Raw genomic sequence first — 23,831 nt, 5'->3', positions numbered from 1 at the left:
TCTATAGTCTAGTCTATAGTCTAGTCTATAGTCTAGTCTATAGTCTAGTCTATAGTCTAGTCTATAGTCTAGTCTATAGTCTAGTCTATAGTCTATTCTGTAGTCTAGTCTATAGTCTAGTTTATAGTCTACTCTATAGTCTAGTCTATAGTCTAGTGTATAGCCTAGTCTATAGTCTAGTCTATAGTCTAGTCTATAGTCTAGTCTATAGTCTAGTCTATAGTCTAGTCTATAGTCTAGTCTATAGTCTAGTCTACAGTCTAGTCTATAGTCTAGTCTATAGTCTAGTCTATAGTCTAGTCTATAGTCTAGTCTATAGTCTAGTCTATAGTCTAGTCTATAGTCTAGTCTACAGTCTAGTTTATAGTCTAGTCTATAGTCTAGTCTGTAGTCTAGTCTATAGTCTAGTCTATAGTCTAGTCTACAGTCTAGTCTATAGTCTAGTCTATAGTTTAGTCTATAGTCTAGTCTATAGTCTAGTCTATAGTCTAGCCTATAGTATAGTCTTTAGTCTAGTCTATAGTCTATTTTATTGTCTAGTATATGGTCTAGTCTAGTTTATAGCCTAGTCTATAGTGTAGTCTATAGTTTAGTCCATAGTCTAGTCTAAAGTGTAGTCTATAGTCTAGTCTATAGTGTAGTCTATAGTCTAGTCTATAGTCTAGTCTACAGTCTAGTATATAATCTAGTCTATAATCTAGTATACAGTCTAGTGCCTAGTCTACAGTCTAGTCTATAGTATAGTCTATAGTCTAATCTATAGTCTAGGCTATATTCTAGTCTATAGTGTAGTCTATAGTCTAGTGTATAGTCTACTCTAGTCTATAGTCTAGTCTATAGTCTAGTCTATAGTCTAGGCTATAGTCTAGGCTATAGTCTAGTCTATAGTCTAGTCTATAGTCTAGTCTATAGTCTAATCTATAGTCTAGCCTATAGTCTAGTCTATAGTCTTGTCTATAGTCTAATCTATAGTCAAGTCGATAGTCTATTCTATAGTCTAGTCTATAGTCTAGTCTATAGTCTAGTCTACATTCTAGTCTATAGTCTAGTCTATAGTCTAGTCTATAATCTGGTCTATATTCTAGTCTATAGTCTAATATGTAGTCTATTCGATAGTCTGGTCTTTAGTCTATTTTATATTCTAGTTTGTAGTCCAGTATTTCCATGGAACACTTTTCAACAGGTTTCAAACTGAGAAATGGTCAATAAAGTTTAGAAAAGAAGCTGGAAAGAGATTTCAAAAAAATTGACAAATTTAACAATAGAACTTTTTTACTTAAAACTAAAATTGTTTAAAAAGCTTATTAATTGTTCTTCGTTTTGATTGTTTTGTAAAATAAAATAAAATTAAATAAATGAAATGTTAAATATTACACATAGTTTTTGTTTTCATTTAGGTGTACAATTATAATTTTTGTTTTTTGAAATGACTATACTATCAGTCCATGTTTGTTTGTTGCGTTTTTTTTTTTTTTGTTTAACAAACATTTTAGTTTGTTTAAAAGAAATGCTTGGTTTTCTTTGATAATTGAGTTTTTTCATAAAGATTTTGTTCGATTTGGTTTTTCGAGGGAAAAGGTGGGGTATAAATGGAAAACGTTTGTTTAAAAAATTTACAAGTTTTTTTTATAAGTTATTAAAGGGCAGGGTTTATAGGAGAAGAGGAAAGTGTGTTAGAGATTAAAGGTAGAGAGTGATGTTTTTGTTCCTTAAATATTAAACTTATATATGACTATAATTAAATGGCATAAATTCTTTTAATTTTTTTGTTTGTTTTTATCTCGTGTTCGAATGTGATTTTTTTACTTAAATAGTTTAACAAATCTCATGAGATGTTAATCATCAAAGAATATCGGGTGTATTGTTGTCATCGTGTGAATGTTGTAGAAGACCTTTTCTTTCGTCCGGTGCTGTACTTAAATTATTTTCCGGCACGACTGCAGGTTCCACTATGGCATCGGCATACATGGATTCATAGACAGGATTGGCAAAGTTGCCCTGTAATATAAAGATAATCAAATAATAAAGCGTCAATTGATTGTTTATTAAATTAATGTTAATACCTTATCATCTTCGTGTACAAAAGCGGGAGTTTCATCGGCATCTCCTCGATACATGGGATTCGTAAGCATAATTTCAACATTTTCGGTAAGACGGGCATGAGAGAAGGGTTGTGATATGCGATGTTTTCTATATATATATGGATATATAAACATTTAGTACAAAATATTAAAGTAAAAGAATATACTACAGTACATACTGTATAGTACATACTAAAGTAAAAAGTTTAGTTTATATTCTATAGTTTAGTCCAGAGTATAGTTTATAGTCTAGTCTATGGTCTATAGTATTGTCTAAAATCTAGTCTATAGTCTTGTGTATAGTCTAATTAAAAGTCTATTCTATAGTTTAGTGTATAGTCTAATGTATAGTCTAGTCTATAATCTAGTATAGTCTAATCCATAGTCTAGTCTGTAGTGTAGTTTACAGTCTATTTTAAACTCCAGTCTATATTTTAGTCCATAGTCAATTCTATAGTCTAGTCTAAAGTCTCGGCTAAAGTCTAGACTATAGTCTACTCTATAGTATAGTCTATAGTCTAGTCTAGTCTATAGTCTAGTCTATTTTATAGTCTTGTCAATAGCCTAGTCTATAGTCTAGTTATTTCTATAGTCTAGTCATTTCTATAGTCTAGTCTATAGTCTAGTCTTTAGTCTAGTATATAGTCTAGTCTAGTCTATAGTCTAGTCTATAGTGTTGTCTGTAGTGTAGTCTAGTCATTTCTATAGTATAGTCTAGTATATAGTCTAGTCTATAGTCTAGTCTATAGTCTAGTCTATAGTCTAGTCTATAGTCTAGTCTATAGTCTAGTCTATAGTCTAGTCTATAGTTTAGTCTATAGTCTAGTCTATAGTCTAGTCTATAGTCTAGTCTCTAGTCTATAGTCTAGTCTATAGTCTAGTCTATAGTCTAGTCTATAGTCTAGTCTATAGTCTAGTCTATAGTCTAGTTTATAGTTTAGTCTAAAGTCTAGTCTATAGTCTAGTCTATAGTCTACAGACTAGTCTATTCTATAGTGAGTCTATAATCAAATTTATAGTTTTGTCTATAGTTTAGTTTATAGTCTGGTCTATAGTCCTTTAAATAGTCAAGTATATAGACTAGTCTACAGTCTAGTCTATAGCCTAGTTTGTAGTCCACTTTATAATCCAGTCTATAGTCTAGCCTACAGTCCAGTCTTTAGTCTAGTGATTAGTCTAATCTATTGTTTTGTCTATAATTTTGTCTAATGTTTAGTCTATAATCCAGTTCATACTCCGGCCTATCATCTAATAAGAACTTCTTTACTTTCTACTCACTTCAAAAAATATAGACCACCACCGAACAGTGCCAACACTAAAATGGCTATAGCCAAAATAATGGCTATTATCGACATAATATTGGCGGAATGTTCTGTTTCGCTTCTTAAGGCGTTGGCGCTATCAGCCAAACAGGTGGTAACACGGCCATCATTACACCTTGAAGGAAGAAAATAAAACAATTATCGATATATGTCAACTTAATTAGTTTAATTCTCATTCTCTTTCAACTTACTTGCACTCATTTATAGAACTGCCCGTCTGACAAACACCACACTCACCCACACACGCAGGTGGTACATCACAAGCATCGCCCTCCCATTCACCAATACACGAACAGTGCGGTATCGCATATGCATCCAAATGACAAACACCGTTATTTTGACAATAATGTATACAGGGATTATCGTCAGAAACGGGACGCTCACAGAAATCACCATTCCATTGATCGGTACAATTACACATGGCTACGTTTTTGATGACATGACAGGTGCCGCTATTTTGACAGATAATACCGGTACAAGGGTTTCGCAGAGGAATTTCCGAGGCATCACAGACTAAGTAAGAAAAATGGAAGATATTAAGTTATAGAAATTATTTTTTAATTTTGTTTTTCAATAATATCTTTACTACTAACATTGTGGTGGATTTGTAGTTTTACACAAATCAGTTTCACAACGTTCTCCAGTATAACGCTCAGAACAGGTACACAAAAGCATTTGTTGCTTTTCGGTGCAAAGACCACCATTCAGACAATAATTTGCACAAGAATCCGATTCACATTGTTCACCATAGAAACCCTGCAGGCATTGGCATTGTGGTCCACCTTTGGTGCCGATATTACAAATACCACCATTTTTACAAAAGCCGGAGCAGACATCCACCTCACAGCGTTTACCGGTGAAGCTAAAATATGTTTATGTTTAAAGTCGATTCTTAGCAGAAATATATTTGTAATAAACTCACCCGTCGGGACATTCACACTGCGTTGTACCCGTTAGTGTTTCACGACATATTCCACCATTAGCACATGTCAGATTAACACAATGTTCACATTGTTCTCCAATATACATGGGTGGACAGGTACATTTCATGTGATCATCGGTTATGAGACAAGAACCACCATTATGACAACGTGATTGACATTCTGGTACCGAAGTTTCACAACGAGGTCCCGACCATCCGGGCGTACAACTGCATTTAAGTGGTGGTGGTTCTAGAGAACCCGGTATTTGTGGTGCTATTATGCAAAGACCGTAATTTTTACAATAATTCGAGCAACGATAATGTTCACAGAATTCTCCTTCAAATTGAGGCTGACAAACACATTTCGGTATATGATTGATGATTTTGCAAGTTCCTAGATTACATTTAAGGGGACAGTAGTCGGGTATGGTGGTATGATCTGCTACACATTTGCCATTGGCTATATGATAATCCTTGGGACATTTACATCTATAGCCGCTATCGGTTTCAGTGCTGAGTATACACAAAGAACCCATTTGTTTGCAGGGTTCTTTGGCACAAGGGTTGGTAACTAAGTGGAAAGATTATTCGTATAATTACTGATCTTTTACAGTTGTCTAAATAAAGAGAAAACTTACTATTACGATTTTGTTTGAGTGGATGCAAAATTCCAATATCCGAGGATCTATAGCCCTTAAGTAAATAAGTGCCATTGTCATTGCCAAATTTATTCATTTTAATAATACTCTGATCATATAATTTAATATATAAATAGTCCTCAAATACATCGATTTTTTGCGGTTTTTCTGCAAGTGAATTATTCTTAGATCTTTGAAAGCTTTTTATAAGAAAATTAATTTACCCTTATTCGAAAATCTTCTAACTACATTACGTTCTTTACCATTCAAACGACAAGTTTCAACGGTGCCCTTACGATAATCTGCCCAATATAGACGACCCGTAGGATAATCTATAGCCAAACTAATGGGCCATCCTACATCACGTTCCACTAAACTGCGTTTGTTTTGACCATCCAGCGAAGCCATTAATATGCCATTTTCCAAAGTTGACCAAATCATAATGCGAGATTCTGGTTCTACTACAATATCGGTGGGATTTAAGCCGGTGGATACTAGTGAAGCATATTTCTTGCCATCGATGTCGGTAACTATGATTTCATTGTGTCGCGAATCAATTATATACACCAATTGGGTGACCCATTCTATGGCCAAGGACTTAGGATCATCTAAAGCGGGAATCTGTTGGAAATCAAAATTAGTCTTATTATTTAATTTAATTTCCTTTTAAACTTACATCAAATGCCTTTAACTCCTTGAGATCTCTTTTTACCCTAACAGCTGTTACTTCGGTATTGGGAGTGGCAATCTTCATTGTATGCACTTTACCATGATGAGAATCTATCCAGAAGAGTAAAGTATCTTTGGGTCTGATCAAAATATCGAAAACATCTATTTTCAAACTGTCTGTTTGGAAGAAACCCACTACTGTGGTGCCTTCTTGTTTGGCGGGCAAAATAAAACGGAATTCTTGTTCCGAGGCTAAAAGTAAAACCTGATCGGGACCTAAAATTAAAAGTGCAAACATAAACATCTCTAAATAAACAGTTTTAACCTTATTCCACTTACCCGAGGCCAAACAGGTATCATTTTTATGTGACCCCTTGAAATAACCATCCGTACATTTGCAATTGAAATGTCCCGCCTTCTTCTCAATACAAATCTGTGAGCAGGTGCCAAAACCACATACAGGAGGCTGACAATTCATTTCATCCGAACCATCTATGCAATTGTACTGACCATCACAGCGGAATATTTTCGAAATACAGTCCTCATTTTCACATTGGAATTGATCGTGACGACATTTGGGTAGAGCAGCACACACCTCATCGGCTTCATCTTCATTATTGCCACAATCATTGACACCATCACACAGAGCTGATTTGCGTATACACTTGAGATTGGAACACTTAAAGGCATTGGTGTGACAATGAATTAAAGCACAAGTTTCATAGCTCTCATCACTGCCATCGGTACAATCATCCCAACCATCACATTTCCAGCGAGCCATTATGCACTTGCCATTGGCACAAGTGAAATGATCATGGGGACAAGTGCAGTTGACCTCATCGCTGCCGTCAGGGCAATCATCATCACCATCACACTGGTACTGTCTGGAAATGATTAAAAGTTATTCTTAAATTCTTTAGAAAACTAAAAAAATCCTTGCAAGACTTACTTATTGATACAAGTATTAAAGGCGGCACATTTGAATTGATGCTCCTTGCAGGTTATATTACAGTTAATCTCATCACTGCTATCATCACAATGTATTTCACCATCACAGCGATGATCATGTTTAATACATTTCCCGGTGCCACATCTAAACTCACTCTCCGAACAATTGCGCATTTGGCAATTCAACTCATCACTGCCATCACCACAATCATTTTCATAATCACAGCGCCATCTACCGGGTATACATTTGGAATTGTTACACTTAAAGTACGTTGGATCACATTCTTCCTTTGAGGAGTGACAAGAAGGCGGTTCATCTTCACCATTGGGACAATCATGTTCACCATCACATCTCCAAGACATGGGTATACAACGACCCGAAGCACATTGGAAATCACTGGGACCACAGGAAACGCGTTCACAATTCAACTCATCCGATTTGTCGGGACAATCAATATCACCATCACACACCCATATGAAAGGCATGCAACGATTATTGCCACATTGGAATTGATTTTTAGTACAATTGAGTGGAGCACAGCCACTTTCATCCTCACCATTGGGACAATCGCGCACTCCGTCACATTTCTTGACATTATCTATACAGAACGCCGTAGTATTGTCGGAAGCTTCGCATTTCATATGATTTTCGAAACAGGTAAATTTATCACAATTCTGTTCATCTGAATTATCACCACATTGATTGGTGCCATCACATATAGCCGAGGGATGTATACATTTTTTATTGTTGCACTGATACTGGCCCGGCTCACAATGGAAGGGTGGACAATTTTCCGGTTCATCACTGCCATCACCACAATCATCTTGGGTGTCGCATTTCCAATAGAACGGTATGCATTTGTAAGTTTGAGAACATTGGAAGTGGGCCGCCGTACAATTAGCTATACATGACTTATGATCATCGGCCAAGAAGAAATTATTGGGACAGGCACATTTGTAATAAGGAGGTTCGGGTGAGAGTAAACATAATGTTGAACAATTGGCCGTGTCGCATGGATTGCCCTTGTGAGGCTGCTGTTGTCTATAAGGATGATAGATTCTCAAATCCATGGGTCTGTGGATGGTGGTAATTAATGTGGAACAGTTTTGTCCTGAAAATTTATTACAATATTCTATGGATTTAGTTTCCCAATCAGACCAGAATACCTTATCCTCCCATACTGCAATGGCAAATATATGATGCAGATTAAGTTGTGGATTCAGTTTACGTGACATGATAACTCGTATATTATTGCCATCTAAATCGGACACTGAAATTGTATCTTCTCGGGCATCACCCCAAAACAATTGATTACTTTCAAAAGATAATGTCAAGGCATTAGGCCAACCCATATTTTCACGTATTATGACGCGAGGATTGGAACCATCCATGCCGGCTTTACCAATATGAGGATTATCACCCCAGTCAGACCAATATAGATTGCGATTGAAAGGATCCAAAGCTACTCCTCTAGGTTCACGTAGATTTTCGTTTATCAACACTTTACGATAGCGACCATCTAATTTTGACACCTCAATAGTATCCAAACCCTTGTCACACCAATATAGATTCTTAGCCACCCAATCTACGGCTAAACCATCTGGATTTTTAAGCATGGCTTGATGTAAAGTTGTAGTCTTATTCTCGACCGTACAAAAACGTTTAATCATACCCACTGTAGAGGTAACATCCGACCAAAATAGACACTTTGAATCCCAGTCAAAGTCCAAAGCCACAGCATTAGATAATTGATGTATTAGAATAGAACCATTGCCGCGCATATCAACCTGACGAATGTAATAGCGATTGGAGAATATAAGTTTGGCGGTTTCATTACTGGTGGCTTTGCAGGTATGTTGGTCATCCTTCAATTCATAGCCCTTCATGCACAAACACTTATAGGAGCCATAAGTATTGGCACAAATCTGCGAGCAATGATGAGGACCACTACACTCATCTATATCATCGCATAGATGATGATTGGCATGTAATTTATAGCCTGGATCACATTGACATTCATAACCAATTTTCTTATCTATACACACATGTTCACATATATCCGGTGTCAGACATTCATTGACATTACACAAGGACTCATCAGAGAAATCGCCACAATCATTTCGCCCATCACATAAAAAGTCCTCAGAGACACAAGCACCATTCTTACACTGATATTGTCCTTGGCCGCAAGACATTGTTGACTCACCACACAACTCCAAAGACTCATCGGAAGCATCGGAGCAATCGGGTCGTGAATTACAGGTAAGATTTTTGGCTATACATTCTAAGTTATGACATTGGAATTCCACTTCTTCCAAACACACTTGAGTATAATTGAAATGTACACAATCTTCGTATTCATCTTCGCCATTGGGACAATCATGGTCACCATCACATACAAACCGACGATCCAAACAAATGCCATTGGAACATAAAAAGGAAGGAGCCACGCAATCGGGTATATGAGGTACTGACGCTACGGCACAATGTTCTCCTTCATCTTCTAAACCAGGAGCAGGACAGTCATGTTCACCATCACATACCCACTTCTGAGGAATACAACGTCCCGATGATTTGCACTGGAATAAATGAGGCCGACAAACACGATTGGGACATTGGGCACCTTCATCTGAACCATCTTCACAATCGGGTTTGGCATCACATTGCCAACTGGCTGGTATACACATGTTATCACATCTAAACTCATTTGGTTTACATTGCAACTTACAGCCCACTTCATCGGAACTGAAGTTACCAGGCACTGAATCTATACAATCATCTTCACCATCACAGCGCCATTTTTCATTAATACAACGGCCATTAGAGCATTGAAATTGTCCCGGTGCACAGGCTACTTTAGGAACATGTTCACAGTTTTGTTCATCGCTGCCATCGGGACAATCGTTATCGCCATCACAACGCCACATGGGCATAATGCAGGCTGTCGAATTGGGACAATGTTCATAGAGAGCATCACCAGCGGGACATTCTGAGGCGGGGCAATGTTTTTCATCACTAAAATCTTTACAATCACGCACCTGGTCACATACAAATTGTTGAGATATACACTCCCCACTGCCGCATCGGAATTTTTCCGGTTCACATTTACATATTAACTCCGATTCATCGGAACCATCACCACACTGATGCACACCATCACAAGTTTCATTTTGTGGTATACAACGATGATTGTTGCACATGAAAAAGTCATTGGGGCAGACGCGTATTATACAATAACTGCGAGATTCATCGGAACCATCCAGACAATGTGATATACTATCACAGGTTAAGTGTAAAGGTATACATTCTCCGGAACGACAAGGGAATTGATTCTTTTCACATTTGGTATTCAATTGTTGTATACATCTTCTACCATCCGAGGCCAAAACACCACGAGTACACTGACAACTGGCAGTGCCATTTTTATTCAAAATACAAACATCTTCACAGCCTCCATTTAAGATTTTACACTGATTGGAATCACAGTTAACGGTGGTATTCTGTACCGCCACCACACCCATAGGACGCTCAATATGATCTCTCAATAGAACCATATCTGCACCGGTATATTTATTAGCTCTGACTAAAGCACCCAAAACCCAATCAGACCAAAACAATAGATCACCATAGACAGCTATAGCAAACGGATGTTTGGGTGTTGAATGTGCCAAAACCACACGATGGGAACCATCATAATTGGCCCGTTCAATTTTATCTATACGCGCATCAGCCCAATACAATTTTTGATCTTCCAAATCCAATGTTATGGCATTTGGCATTTTAATGTCTTTTTTTATAATAGATTCCAAACCAAATCCTGTTACATATGCACGTTGAATAGATGGAGCCTCTTCATTCCAATTGGTCCAATAGATCATGCCCAAACAAGGTTCCACCGCTATACCTCTAGGCTTATCTTTCGAATTTAATACCCTTATGCGGCTAACTAGCTGAGTGTTATTATCGGGATTTTCATGGATATAATGTAGATCCAAACTGCATATGGAAGCATCATTATTGGAAGTCCAAAATAACATTTCATTGACTATGTCAAATGCCAAACCCTCCACTCGACCTTGATGACTAACTAATACCCGATTATTGCTGCCATTGAAGTTTACCGCATTAATGGTGCTTAAAACCATATCCGAGTAATATAAAATGCTATTTTCATAGTCATAGGTTAAGGCTATAACATTAACCATCATGGTGGAATTACGAATACTGCGAACGGGTCCATTTTTATCTAAATGATCGGTGAGATGTACACTCTCTATAGTGCTGCGGTGAGAGAATAATAGGAAACTATCATACGGCTCACATGATACACCATCACTGGCCACACGACTATGCGAACAGGCACATAAGGCCGATGTGCCATTATACAAACACAACTCTTGACAACCACCATTGTTTTCCGCACACAGATTGGTGCCCTTTTGTAGTCTTTTCGAGAAGATTTTCATGTCTTTAATGGAATAGCCTTCGAAACGTTTAAGTTCCTTAAAATCACTCAAATTACCCATATTAGCCACCTTAAAGGTACCCTTATTATAATTATTATCCGCCCAATAGATGAAATCATCTAATTTACCCACTGATGTGGGATATTCTAATGTATGATTGAGCAATACCTCCTTAACATTACCATCATAGTCTACTTTCATTATGGCCGGTTGGACTATGGCATTTTTGGGTGTTTCACACCAATAAACTTTCGTAGCCTCAATGTCTAGCACCAAACTGGTAACAATTTTCTGATGATTTACCAAAATAAAAGGTTGTGAGCCATCTAATCCAGTACGTCCTATTATACCATCCGCTACATAGAACAATAAACCCTGTACAGGATCTACCGCCAAGGCACTAGGTTTAACGACATTCGATATGATAACATGTCTATAGGATCCATTGAGTCGAGCCACTTCTATAACATTACGCTTTACATCACTGATGTATATATTCTCTGCTATCCAATCGATGGCTATGCCACCTAACCAATCTAATTGTTTATTATCCATCCATTCTGGAGATTGTATAATGACTTCACGTTGAGTACCATCTCGTTTTATGCGCGATATAGTGCCGCTATCATTGTCACCCCAGTAGAGGAAATCCTTGGCGGCATGATAGTCTATGTAGGAGGCTAAGGATATGCGTGATATAGGACCAAGAGCCTGGAAAGTGAGAAGTTGTATAACAATATTTATACATTCTACATAAAACTACTAAAGCAATTGCATGTAGGTGTAACCAAGGAGTATTTCTCTTTAAGCATATCTTGTAGCTGACCAAGAGAAGTCGGCTGCAAGAACTTTTTTGCTTTAGAGACTGACTCAAAAACGTTAGGAAACTTACAGAAACTATTGCAGCTTTTAACAACCCTAAAGGGAAATTCGAATACACCAATGTTTTTTGCTACAACTTACCATTTTCTGTCCTTGTTCGTCCAAAGTTTTACTGGGATCATAAACCTCAATACCTTTTAGTTCATGATTTGAATAGTAAAGAAATTCCTCCAAACCAATACATTGTGTCGGATTATTAGGATCAACACGATAGCCAATGGAACAACCACAAACATGTTCTGTAGAAGAAATGGCCAAACATAAATGCGAACAGCCACCTTTCAAAGGACCAGCACAGGTATTCGTACCCTGTTGAGCTTCAGCATAAAACATTTTTAAATACTGTATGGATTTGGTATTTTTACGTAACATAAAGTATTCAGGACAAGAATCCTTATCGCATGACATTATAACACTTTGTATATTTTCGGGAAAATAAAGAGTGCCATTGTAGACGGTCACCGCACTAATGGTCATTACTTCACTAGAGGCCAAAACTATGTGTATGGTTTTGGTAGCTATATCATAGTAGGATATACCGGAATTATCATAGACATAATACAAACGCCAGGAATCAAAGTCTATGGTTAGAGAAGCTAAGGTTTTGTTGTGCTCGAAAATACTCTGTCGATTACTGCCATCTAGATTGCTCTGTTCAATTTGCCATAACTGGGAATTGCGAGCCGATGATATCCAATACATTTTGCCACTAAAAGGAAAGAAATGAACTCAAAACTTTTTTTCGAATTTAGTTTAAAGCTTTGAACTTACTTTACAGGATCTAAAGCTATACTTTCAACCATATTAAGATCCGCCAGTATTTCCGTAACATATTCTCCTTTCAGATTACTAGCCCAAATATCACTTTTCACTTTACCAGTGGAAAAATACATATTCTTGGCAATCCAATCTATAGCAAACCCGAAGGGGTTTTGTATATCCGTATTGATAATAGTATCTATTAGGCCATTAGAAATACCAGCAGTTTTGATTTCATTTAGTTGAACATCAGACCAATAGAGCCGACTGTCTTCTACAGTGAAATCTATACGCTGAGGTGCTAATACTTGAGGTGATTGTCTTATAGTAGGTATGGTATGATGTATGGGTTGCATTAAATCAATTCCTCTAATTTCATCGCCCATTATAAAGAGTAAAACCTGTTCATTGGCTACACAGGTGCGATTATCGGTAGGATCCAAACGCATGACATGAGGACAGGCACATTGATAAGATTTTTTAACACTAAATGAAACAATTATTTATAAATTTGAAGAAATTTCAAAAAAGTTTAATAAAACATACTCCAATAAACATAAATGCGAGCAGCCACCATTATTATCACCACAAGGATTTTCAGCCTGAGGCTGACGACTGGAGTGTAAGACTTGTATACCAAAAGGTTGAGTTTGTGTTCGATGTATAACTTGTATATCAGTGCCATTCCATTTGTTGGCTCTTATCACTGAGGTAGTTCTCCAATCGGTCCAATAAACATAATTTTCAAACACAGTTATGGCAAAAGGATGTGACAATATCTCTAGATCTCTTAGCACCAAATGAATATCAGAACCATCATATTTTATGGTATAAATCGAGTCCGATTTAGCATCTACCCAATAAACACGTTTTTGGGTATAGTCCAATGAAAGACCATTAGGCCAACCAGCCGATACCATAGAAGTAGTGGTAATAGCTTGCCGATGTTTACCAGCCATTGAGCAACGTTCTATGCGTGGATAATTATCATCCCAATCAGTCCAGAAGAGTAGACCTTCTCGTGGATCTAAAGCTATAGCTCTAGGACTTTCCATATCACCCGCTATTAAGGTGCGCCTAAAACTGCCATTAAGCTTAGCTACCTCGATCTGATCTAGATTAGAATCTATCCAATACAGGTTCATGCCAATCCAGTCTACCGCCAAACCTTCGGTGGTAGATAAACCAGAATGTACCACCGCCTCTACTTTGTGTAAAGCTTCTCCCACCAATTGTCCCCTATATATTTTATCATCTATAACATCAGTCCAAAATATTTGACTAGATTCATTATTGTAAAGAAAATCCAAGGCTATGGTGTTGCGTAGCGATGTATACAAATTACTTATGGTGCCTTTTTTCAAGTTTAAACCTCTAATTTCTTGGCGATTGGTGAAGATAACATAGGGATCATCTTCGGCCGTACTCTTGCAAGTAAAGCTATCATATTGTAAATCATAACCCTCAAAACATTTACACTCGTATCTCTTGCCGACAGAGGCACATATTTGCGAACATGAATCCCAATGATCACAGGCATGTTGCATGCTGCAGCGTTTACCATTGGGCATTAAATACATGTGGGCGGGACAGGAACAGACAAAACCCTCTGGAGCATTGTGGCAATAATGTGAACATTCATGGGATTTTTCACACAGCTTGTCATCGCACAAGAAGCCCTCATCTGTGGTATCTTCACAATCGAATTTACCATCACAAAGCTGTTGCAGGGTTATGCATTTATTGGACACCGCACATAAACGTTCAGGAGGTTCACAGATAATGGTTTCATTGAATTCCAAAGGATTCGTTTTAATTTCTGTACAATTCATTTCATCAGACTTATCAAAACAATGAGGAATGCCATCACATCTAAAAAAGTGTGGTATACATTCAAATGGATCGGAGCAGCCGAATTCAATGGGTCCGCAGTAATGAGCTTCACCTAAATCTATGATATGATGATTATCGGATTTGGTTTCATTACAGTTAGCTTCATCGCTGAAATCCAAACAATCATGTATGCCATCACACATATGAGTCTCATCGTAGCAACCCACGGGTATACAGTAACGCTCTCCCGGGCCGCATTCAAATTCGCAAGATAATTCATCTGAATTATCACTAAAAAGAGCAATACATTAACAATTGATATCATTTATATCTTTCTCTCTCTTCCAACTTACCCACACTGATCGACACCATCACAAACATCCGAAAACGATCGACACGCTCCATTATGACACTCAAATTCTGCACACTTTTCATCGAATAAATCTTCACCCTCTTCATCGGATGAATCATCGGGCCCACAATCCACCATGCCATCATTAACCCACGACAATTGTATACATTTACCACTTTTCGCACAGGTAAATTCATTGGCATTACACGAATGCGTTTCACAATTTTGTTGATCCGTACCATCTAGACAATAGTTTATAGAGCTACACAGCAGCGAACGTTGATAGCACCTTTGATTGCATACAAAATGTAAATTTAAATCACATTTCTTGGGATTACATGGGCCGCCATCAGCATTACTTTCATCACTACCATCATCACAATCATCGAAGCCATCACATAAATCCTTAATATCAACACATTGTTGTGACTTTAGACACGAAAATCCGGTAGTGCAATTTTTCGCTTTCACTTCTGTATCCTTAGGGTATGGTATACACTGAGACCCCGTTCCATTTAGTGAGAATTTGTCTGGACAACGACAAATAGATGTATTGGGTGTATTAAAACATACTCCGGGACATTTGCTCTTAGCACAGGCATTGCTTATCGATGTGGGTTGTGTGCTAACATCGAACATTTTTAGGTTGGAAGTACGACCACGTTCGAATGAGAATAGCTGTGAATGAGTGTTATTTTTCACCATACCACTTAGATGATGTATGGAGAACGTTTTTACGGTTCCATTCTTATTGTCCACCCAGTAAATGGTACCTTTGTGCAGAGCTATTGATATCGGATGATATTGCTCATCTTTAAAGATAATTTCACGATCAGTTCCATCAAAATTCATGCGTTCTATAACACTTTCGCGAACATCACACCTGAAGAGGTGAAAAATATTAGTAGGTTATAGTCTTGAACTTCGGCCATGGATTATTCTGAACTCTAGACTATAAAATGTAATCTAGACTATAGTCAAGACTATAGAGTATAGTTAGGATTATAGACTATATTCAGAACCATTGACTATAGTCAGGACTATAGATTATAGTCAGGACTATAGATTATAGTCAGGACTACAGACTATAGTCAGGACTATAGATTATAGTCAGGACTCTAGAATATAGTCAGGACTATAGACTATAGTCAGAACTATAGACTAGATTCAGGACTATAGACTATAGTCTGGGCTATTGACTATAGTCAGGGCTATTGACTATAGTCAGGACTAAAGACATAATCAGTATAGAATATAGTCAGGATTATAGACTATGGTCAGAACTAAATACTGTCGTCAGGACTATAGGCTGTCGTCAAAACTACAGTCAGGACTAAAGACTATAGTCAGGACTATAGAGTATAGTCAGGACTATAGACTATGGTCAAAACTATAGACTATAGACAGGACTATAGACTATAGTCAGAAGTATAAACTATAGTCATGACTATAGTCATGTCTATAGACTATAGACTATAGTCAGGACTATTGACTATAGTCATGACTATAGACTATAGTCAGAACTATAGTCAGAACTATAATCAGGACTAAAGACTATATTCAGGACTATAGACTATTGTCAGAACTATAGACTATAGTCATTACTATAGATTACAGTCAGTACTATAGACTACAGTCAGTACTACAGACTATAGTCAGGACTATAGACAATAGTCAGGACTATAGACTATAGCCAGGAATTTAGGCTGTATTCAGGACTATATTCAGAACTATAGACTATAGTAAGGATTATAGAATATAGTCAGGACTCCAGGCTATAGTCAATATTATAGACTATATTCAAGACTATAGACTATAGTCAGGACTAAGACTATAGTCAGGAATAAAGTAAACCTATATAATCCCTAACACTTACCAATACAACTTCTTATGTTGAACATCAACTACTAAACTTAAAGGCCATTTCATGGGTTTATCATCTGTCGATTCAATCAACATATCACGATGTGAACCATCTAACCAAGCACGAAAGATTGAAGCCTTTTTATTGCCAGCCGTCCAATGAGACCAAAACATATAGCCATCAATGGGATTCAATGCTAAACTCCTACAAAAATAAAAACAAAATAGTGTAAAAAGAAGAGGAAACAAATTTCAAAACAATTTAACAGCAAATCTGAACAAAACATTTTACTTACATGGCTTCGGCCTTCAAAGGCAACGTAACAATTTTTGACATATTTGCCACCGGAGCAACATAGAAACTTTTCACACCACCCCAATATAGATTTGACGATAACCAGTCGTAAGCCAAAACGGAAATACCCTCCGTACCATTTGTAAGCATTTTGCGTTGCATACCATCCGTTGATTGACTTAGTATAATATAGCCAGTCCTAAGGGGGTGACAAGATTAAAAGTTTGAGTTTTTAGTGAAAAAAAAAATGTTTAAATTATTATTTGTTTAACTAACTTTTGTTGCTGTACATAATAAACCAATTTATGATGTACATTAATATCGGCTGGCATTATCCAAGTAACATTGTATATAGGTACCATGGCATCTTCCACAACTATTGTAGAGCTAGATTCAGTCTCGTCCGGTTGTTTTGAATGGCGTTCGGGTTGATTTAGTGGTATACCAGCTATACTGGCCAAACGTTGTCGAGCCAATATTAGAAATTTATCATAGTGTTGGAATACGCATTCGGTATTGTTGCGTAATTTATAACCATGTGAACACATGCAGGTTGCACGAGCAAATCCCTTTGTCCACATTGGTATACATATCTGATTGCACTGACCATTGTTATCGCGACAAGGATGAGCAACTGTTGTTTTAAAACAAAAATATAAATACATGGTTCTTTAGTAAAAATTCTACTTGGGAGAAGAAACTTATCGAAATTTTCTCTTTTCTATAGAAAATTTTCGAAAATATCTCCTTTTAAATATGACACTTCCTTTAAAAATTACACTTTATTAAAAGAAGAAGAAATCAGCAACATATCCTTAGAAATCCATTGTCCCTGACCGGCCATAGTACAACATATTCTATATCTAACATGTTCCACTTTTAGTTTTTATTATTCTTTGTTGTTGTTGTTCCTATTCCAACATTTTAATATCTCTTTCACTTTTCTTTTGTATCTTCTAAGTTTATGAATTTATGATTTCAAATGCAATAAATCTAAAACTACAAACATACATACGTGCTCACTAAACTAGCACATCACTTACCCTCGGGCTGTTTTTGACGATGAAATATTCTAAAGTCAAATGGACGTTTGACATCTTTAACGATCTGCTGGGCCGTTAATGTATATTTATCCATGGCAACAATAACGGTATCACTCCATGGTGCTAAATAAACGGTATTTTCGAATACTTCAACGGCATGTAAGGATTTTAAAGGCACATGTGTCTAAAAGGGAAGAAAGGAAAACAATGTGAGTGTTAACCAAAGGGAGAAATATTTGAGACTTAGAAATATTCGTTAGCAAGAAAATATCCCAGATTAACGCATATTTATAGTGCCGAATTTAGTCTAGCCGAATAGCCGGGCTTTAACACAGACTATGTTTAAGGCAATAGTGGACTTAGAATAGATTTTATTCTAGCCTATTATATAGTCTAGGTTATAGCACAGACTATAGTCTAGAATATAGCCTGCATTAAAATCCAGACTATAATCTAGGATATAGTCCAGTCTATATTAAAGGCTATTTTAAAAGCCATAGCCAAGACTTAAGCTATAGTCCAGAGTGAGCTACAGTCCAAAGACTATCGTCAAGTCTATAGTCCAGACTATAGTCAAGTCTAGTCTATATTTTAAACTTTAGTCTAGACAATAGCCAAGTCAAGTCTATTGTACAGACTACAGTGAAGTCTATAGTTCAGTCTACAGTCAAGTATATAATCCAGACTATAGTCAAGTCTATAGTTCAGACTACAGTTAAGTCTATTGTCTAGACTATAGTCAAGTCTATAGTCAAGTCTATAGTAAAGTCCATAGTCCAGTTTATAGTCCAGACTATAGTCAAGTCTATAGTCCAGACTATAGTCAATTCTATAGTCCAGACTATAGTCAAGTCTATAGTCTCGACTATAATCAAGTCTATAGTCTCGACTTTAATCATGTTTATAGCCCAGACTATAGTCAAGTCTATAGTAAAGACTATAGTCCCAACAATAGTCAAGTCTAAAGCTCAGACTATAGTCAAGTCTATAGTCCAGTCTATAGTCAAGTCTATAGTCCATACTATAGTCAAGTGTATAGTCCAGAATATAGCCAAGTCTATAGTCCAGAATATAGTCACGTTTATAATAAAGGCTATAGTCAAGTCTGTAGTCCAGACTATAGTTAAATATATAGTAAAGATTATAGTCAAGTCTACAGTCCAGAATATAGTCAAGTCTATAGTTTAGACTACAGTCAAGTCTATAGTCCAGACTATAGTCAAGTCTATAGTCCAGACTATAGTCAATTCTATAGTCCAGAATATAGTAATGTCTATAGTCCAGAATAAAGTCAAGTCTATAGTCCAGAATATAGCTAATAGTCCAGACTAGTCAAGACTATAGTTCAGACTATATTCAAGTCTATTGTCTAGGCTATAGTCAAGTCTATAGCCGAGACTATAGTCAAGTCTCTAGTTCAGAATATAGTCAGAATATAGTAAAATCTATAGTCAAGACTATAGTCCAGACTATAGTCAAGGATATAGTTAAGTCTTTAGTTCCATAGACTATACTATAACCAGTCTATAGTCAAGGTTATAATGTAGATTATAGTCTAGGATCTAGTCCAAACTATGGTCTAGTCTGTAGTCCAAGCTATAATTAATTCTATAAACTAGGTTATATTTAAGTCTATAGTCTAGGATATAGTTTAATTAAAGATTAGATCTACTGTTTAGATCAAGAATCAAGTGCTTGACTTAATAGATCTCAATTTCTATCACGAGGCTATATAATTAATGATCGCACTTTCCTGAAATTCGCATTACAGATTCGTTCAATCGATTGCGTACGCGATTGCATTCAATTGTAAATCACTATTGAAGGGACATGTTATTTTAATTTTTTTAATTAGTTGAGTTGACTACATAAATTAATCTTCCTCAAATTAATTAAAAATTTTCTTTTATACAAAATTTTCAATTAAAATTAATTTTTTTCGTTGTTGTTGGTTTTTTGTCGTTGTTTTATACATATATTTTATTTGCTTCGGCATTTTACACATTCGATGTTTATACAATACACAAGACGTTAATTAAAATTCATGTGATTTTATGCTTGTGTGGCTGGCATTGATGGGAAATGAACAGTCAGCCAGCCAGCCAGGCAACCAACAAAATCCCCCACAAAAGCTTTGATACCAAATGGCAACATGACCAAAATCAAAGTTAAGTATTACCAAGCAACCGAAAACAAACACACAGATTCATTGCCTACTGTTGAGTATATAATACACACATACATACATATGTACGTATGTATGTGTGAATGTATGAATCCTTTACTACACATATAAAACGCATTAATAAGCACACACATATTAATAGAATTTTTGAAATGTAATCCATCTATAGCAACATATAAGCGTTACCACTGATTGACAGTCAGTCAGTCATCAAACCATTAAATCCCACCAACTTTACGTGTATCCACACATTTATACAATTATTAAACATTAACTATATATTTTGCATATACTGAGCTGAAGGTTGTTACATTTATGAATAGTCATATGAATATACAACTTACATCTGATGTTTTTTTCATAGCCCAACGATTACGTCCTTCATAATCGACTCTTTCCACAAAATCCTTATAGATATCAATCCAATAGACATGTTCATTGGGTAAATCCAATGTCAAACGACTGGGATAATAAATTTGGGTGGATACCAATACGGTGCGATTTGTGCCATCTAGATTGGAGCGTGATAAACTAGGACTCCATTCGGTGAAAAAGATGAAACTGTAAAATTTTATGAAAAAAGGCAATATAGTAAATAACGGGAAAAAAGTAAAGAACTCCATAAAAAGAGGAACCAAAATTATAAACGAAATATATGCAAATGAAATAAAAGCGAATCCGTTTTAAATTATATGATGAATAAAAAAGAGAAAATGTACACAAAATGTATAAATAATTTATAAAACAATCATGAATAAATATGGAGTGTTGCACAGTGGGTTAGTTTTTATGATATGAATGACTGCGGAGTAGATTAAAGACTACATCATAAACTATACAATAGATAAGGATATGGACTAAACTATTGATAATACTATAAAATGGTGTACAGATAAGACCATAGAACAGATTATAAACTAACCTACAAATTAGACTAGACCATAGACTAGCCTATAAACTAGGCTATAGACTATACAATAGATTACACTAAAGACTAGACTAAAAACTGACTATAGACTAGGCTATATATTAGGCTATAGTCTAGTTTATAGTCTAGTCTATAGTCTAGACTAGACTATGGACTAGACTAGACTATAGGCGAGACTATATGCTAGACTATGTACTATACTATAGACTCGACCATCTGCTAGACTGTACTATAGATTAGACTAAATACTAATCTATAGATCAGACAAAATACAAGAACAAAGACCAGACTATAGACTTGCCTATAGACTAGAGTAAAGACTACACTACAGACTACGTTATAGACTACTAGACTCGACTATATAGTCTAGTCTATAGTCTAGTCTATAGTCTAGTCTATAGTCTAGTCTATAGTCTAGTCTATAGTCTAGTCTATAGTCTAGTCTATAGTCTAGTCTATAGTCTAGCCTATAGTCTAGTCTATAGTCTATTCTATAGTCTAGTCTAAAGTCTATTCTATAGTCTAGTCTATAGTCTATTCTATAGTCTAGTATATATTCTAGTCTATAGTCTAGTCCATAGTCTAGTCTATAGTCTAGTCCATAGTCCAGTCTACAGTAGTCCAGTCTATAGACTAGACTAGACTATAGACTAGACTATAGACTAGACTATAGACTAGACTATAGACTAGACTATAGACCAGATTATAGACTAGATTATAGACTAGACTATAGACTAAACTATAGACTAGACTATAGACTAGATTATAGAGTAGACTATAGACTAGACTATAGACTGGACTATAGACTAGACTATAGACTAGACTATAGACTAGACTATAGACTAGACTATAGACTAGACTATAGAGTAGACTATAGACTAGACTATAGACTAGACTATAGACTAGACTATAGACTAGACTATAGACTAGACTATAGACTAGACTATAGACTAGACTATAGACTAGACTATAGACTAGACTATAGACTAGACTATAGACTAGACTATAGACTAGACTATAGACTAGACTATAGACTAGATTATAGACTAGATTATAGACTAGACTATAGACTAGACTATAGACTAGACTATAGACTAGACTATAGACTAGACTATAGACTAGACTATAGACTAGACTATAGACTAGACTATAGACTAGACTATAGACTAGACTATAGACTAGACTATAGACTAGACTATAGACTAGACAATATATACGCTATACGCTAGACAATAGACAAGAATAATGTCCAGACTATAGAGTAGACTAAAAACTAGACTATAGACATGACTATAAACTAGAATATAGACATGACTATAAACTAAACTATAGACTAAAGACTATACTGTAGACTCTACTATAGACTGTATTTAGACCACTGTTCACGCGTTGCTATACGTAAATATATGTATATTACAACACAGATTCGCAAAATTGTACACAAATATATGGAGAAAAAAATGTGTGTTTAAGTGAATACATACCCTTTTGTGGGATCCAAAACCATTGATGAGGGATTTTGTACATCCTGCAATATAATGCTACAGTATTGCATTGTATTGGTGCACATAAATATTAAACCAGGCTCATTACTCAAAAAATACCAATTGCCAGTTATCCAATCGAGACGTAATTTATCGATTGCTATAACAAAAATATATATAAAAATAATACAAATATACAGAAAGGACAAAGAAAATGCAACATAAAAAGTTCATATGAGAAAATGTTGATGATGATAACGAGAATGTTGAACGATGATGAATAAAATAACAAAAAATGTCATTGCTGCAGTTGCAGCCACAACAACTTACACAGAAGTGCATCATCGAATAAACGACCAATATCATCATACATAAAAACATATACATATACACTTCTATTGGGATTCAGATGTATAACCAGTCAGTTATAGACATACACACAGATTTACTGTATTAAGTTATATTTTTTGTTACAAAAAAAAACTTGCAAGTGATACTTGCAGCAAACAATAACTAAGTAAATACAGCAGACCGTGTGTAAATTTGCATCTACCAAACAACGGCCAAGTACTTACAGTGTGTACTCGTAATTAGTTCCGGCAAAGGCATCGACCATGTTACATTGAAATCATCAATACGAAAACATTTCATATCAACCGCTGTCCAGGGACTTGAGTACATGGCACACAAAGTGCGATTACGATGCCAAATCTCAATTGCTGATATATCATTCGAATTCAAATTAGCTAACAGTGTGCCATTGTAAGGATTTATCCGCCGCACATTCGACTGCGTAAGGAATATCAAAGAAGCCAACTCATCTTTGGGAACTGAAAATGTAGTTAAGCGAAAAATAAACCAAAATTGAAACGAATTAAAATCAAAGACATGCAGACAGGATATTAAAAAAAGAAAATTAAATGAAAAGAATAAACGAAAAGAAATTACTTGAAAGCAAAGTTAAACAATCAAGGTATATTTTTACTTATCAAAGTAGGCTTTATTTTTTATTTATGTAAAATGCCTTCAAGTATGTAATGGATTTTTGAAATAATAATCTATCTATCTATCTATATATCTATCTATCTATCTATCTATCTATCTATCTATCTATCTATCTATCTATCTATCTATCTATCTATCTATCTATCTATCTATCT

The 23,831-nt window shown here is 35.8% G+C and overlaps 1 protein-coding gene across 1 annotated transcript in view; it reads right to left on the bottom strand.

Annotated features, from left to right (window-relative positions):
• Positions 1-1,020: 1,020 nt before the first annotated feature.
• The window catches only part of LOC111688500 (low-density lipoprotein receptor-related protein 1), a 110,987-nt gene continuing 88,176 nt past the window's right edge, over positions 1,021-23,831 (bottom strand). Inside the window, exons 4-25 of the mRNA XM_046953430.1 lie at positions 23,247-23,501; positions 22,672-22,831; positions 20,604-20,820; positions 18,075-18,258; positions 17,308-17,665; positions 17,033-17,230; positions 16,750-16,941; positions 14,875-15,756; positions 13,235-14,812; positions 12,701-13,174; positions 12,011-12,638; positions 6,582-11,758; positions 5,972-6,516; positions 5,640-5,908; positions 5,188-5,584; positions 4,964-5,131; positions 4,326-4,896; positions 3,997-4,265; positions 3,595-3,916; positions 3,360-3,518; positions 2,064-2,190; positions 1,021-1,998 (exon numbers count right to left, since the gene is read on the bottom strand). Coding sequence (XP_046809386.1) covers positions 1,843-1,998; positions 2,064-2,190; positions 3,360-3,518; positions 3,595-3,916; positions 3,997-4,265; positions 4,326-4,896; positions 4,964-5,131; positions 5,188-5,584; positions 5,640-5,908; positions 5,972-6,516; positions 6,582-11,758; positions 12,011-12,638; positions 12,701-13,174; positions 13,235-14,812; positions 14,875-15,756; positions 16,750-16,941; positions 17,033-17,230; positions 17,308-17,665; positions 18,075-18,258; positions 20,604-20,820; positions 22,672-22,831; positions 23,247-23,501 — 13,286 coding nt within the window. The 3' untranslated portion in view covers positions 1,021-1,842. The remainder of the gene's footprint in view (positions 1,999-2,063; positions 2,191-3,359; positions 3,519-3,594; positions 3,917-3,996; positions 4,266-4,325; positions 4,897-4,963; positions 5,132-5,187; positions 5,585-5,639; positions 5,909-5,971; positions 6,517-6,581; positions 11,759-12,010; positions 12,639-12,700; positions 13,175-13,234; positions 14,813-14,874; positions 15,757-16,749; positions 16,942-17,032; positions 17,231-17,307; positions 17,666-18,074; positions 18,259-20,603; positions 20,821-22,671; positions 22,832-23,246; positions 23,502-23,831) is intronic.

This window comes from Lucilia cuprina, chromosome 6 (assembly GCF_022045245.1).
Source record: "Lucilia cuprina isolate Lc7/37 chromosome 6, ASM2204524v1, whole genome shotgun sequence".
Classification (NCBI taxonomy): domain Eukaryota; kingdom Metazoa; phylum Arthropoda; class Insecta; order Diptera; family Calliphoridae; genus Lucilia; species Lucilia cuprina.
This window is presented reverse-complemented; position numbering and strand designations above follow the sequence as displayed.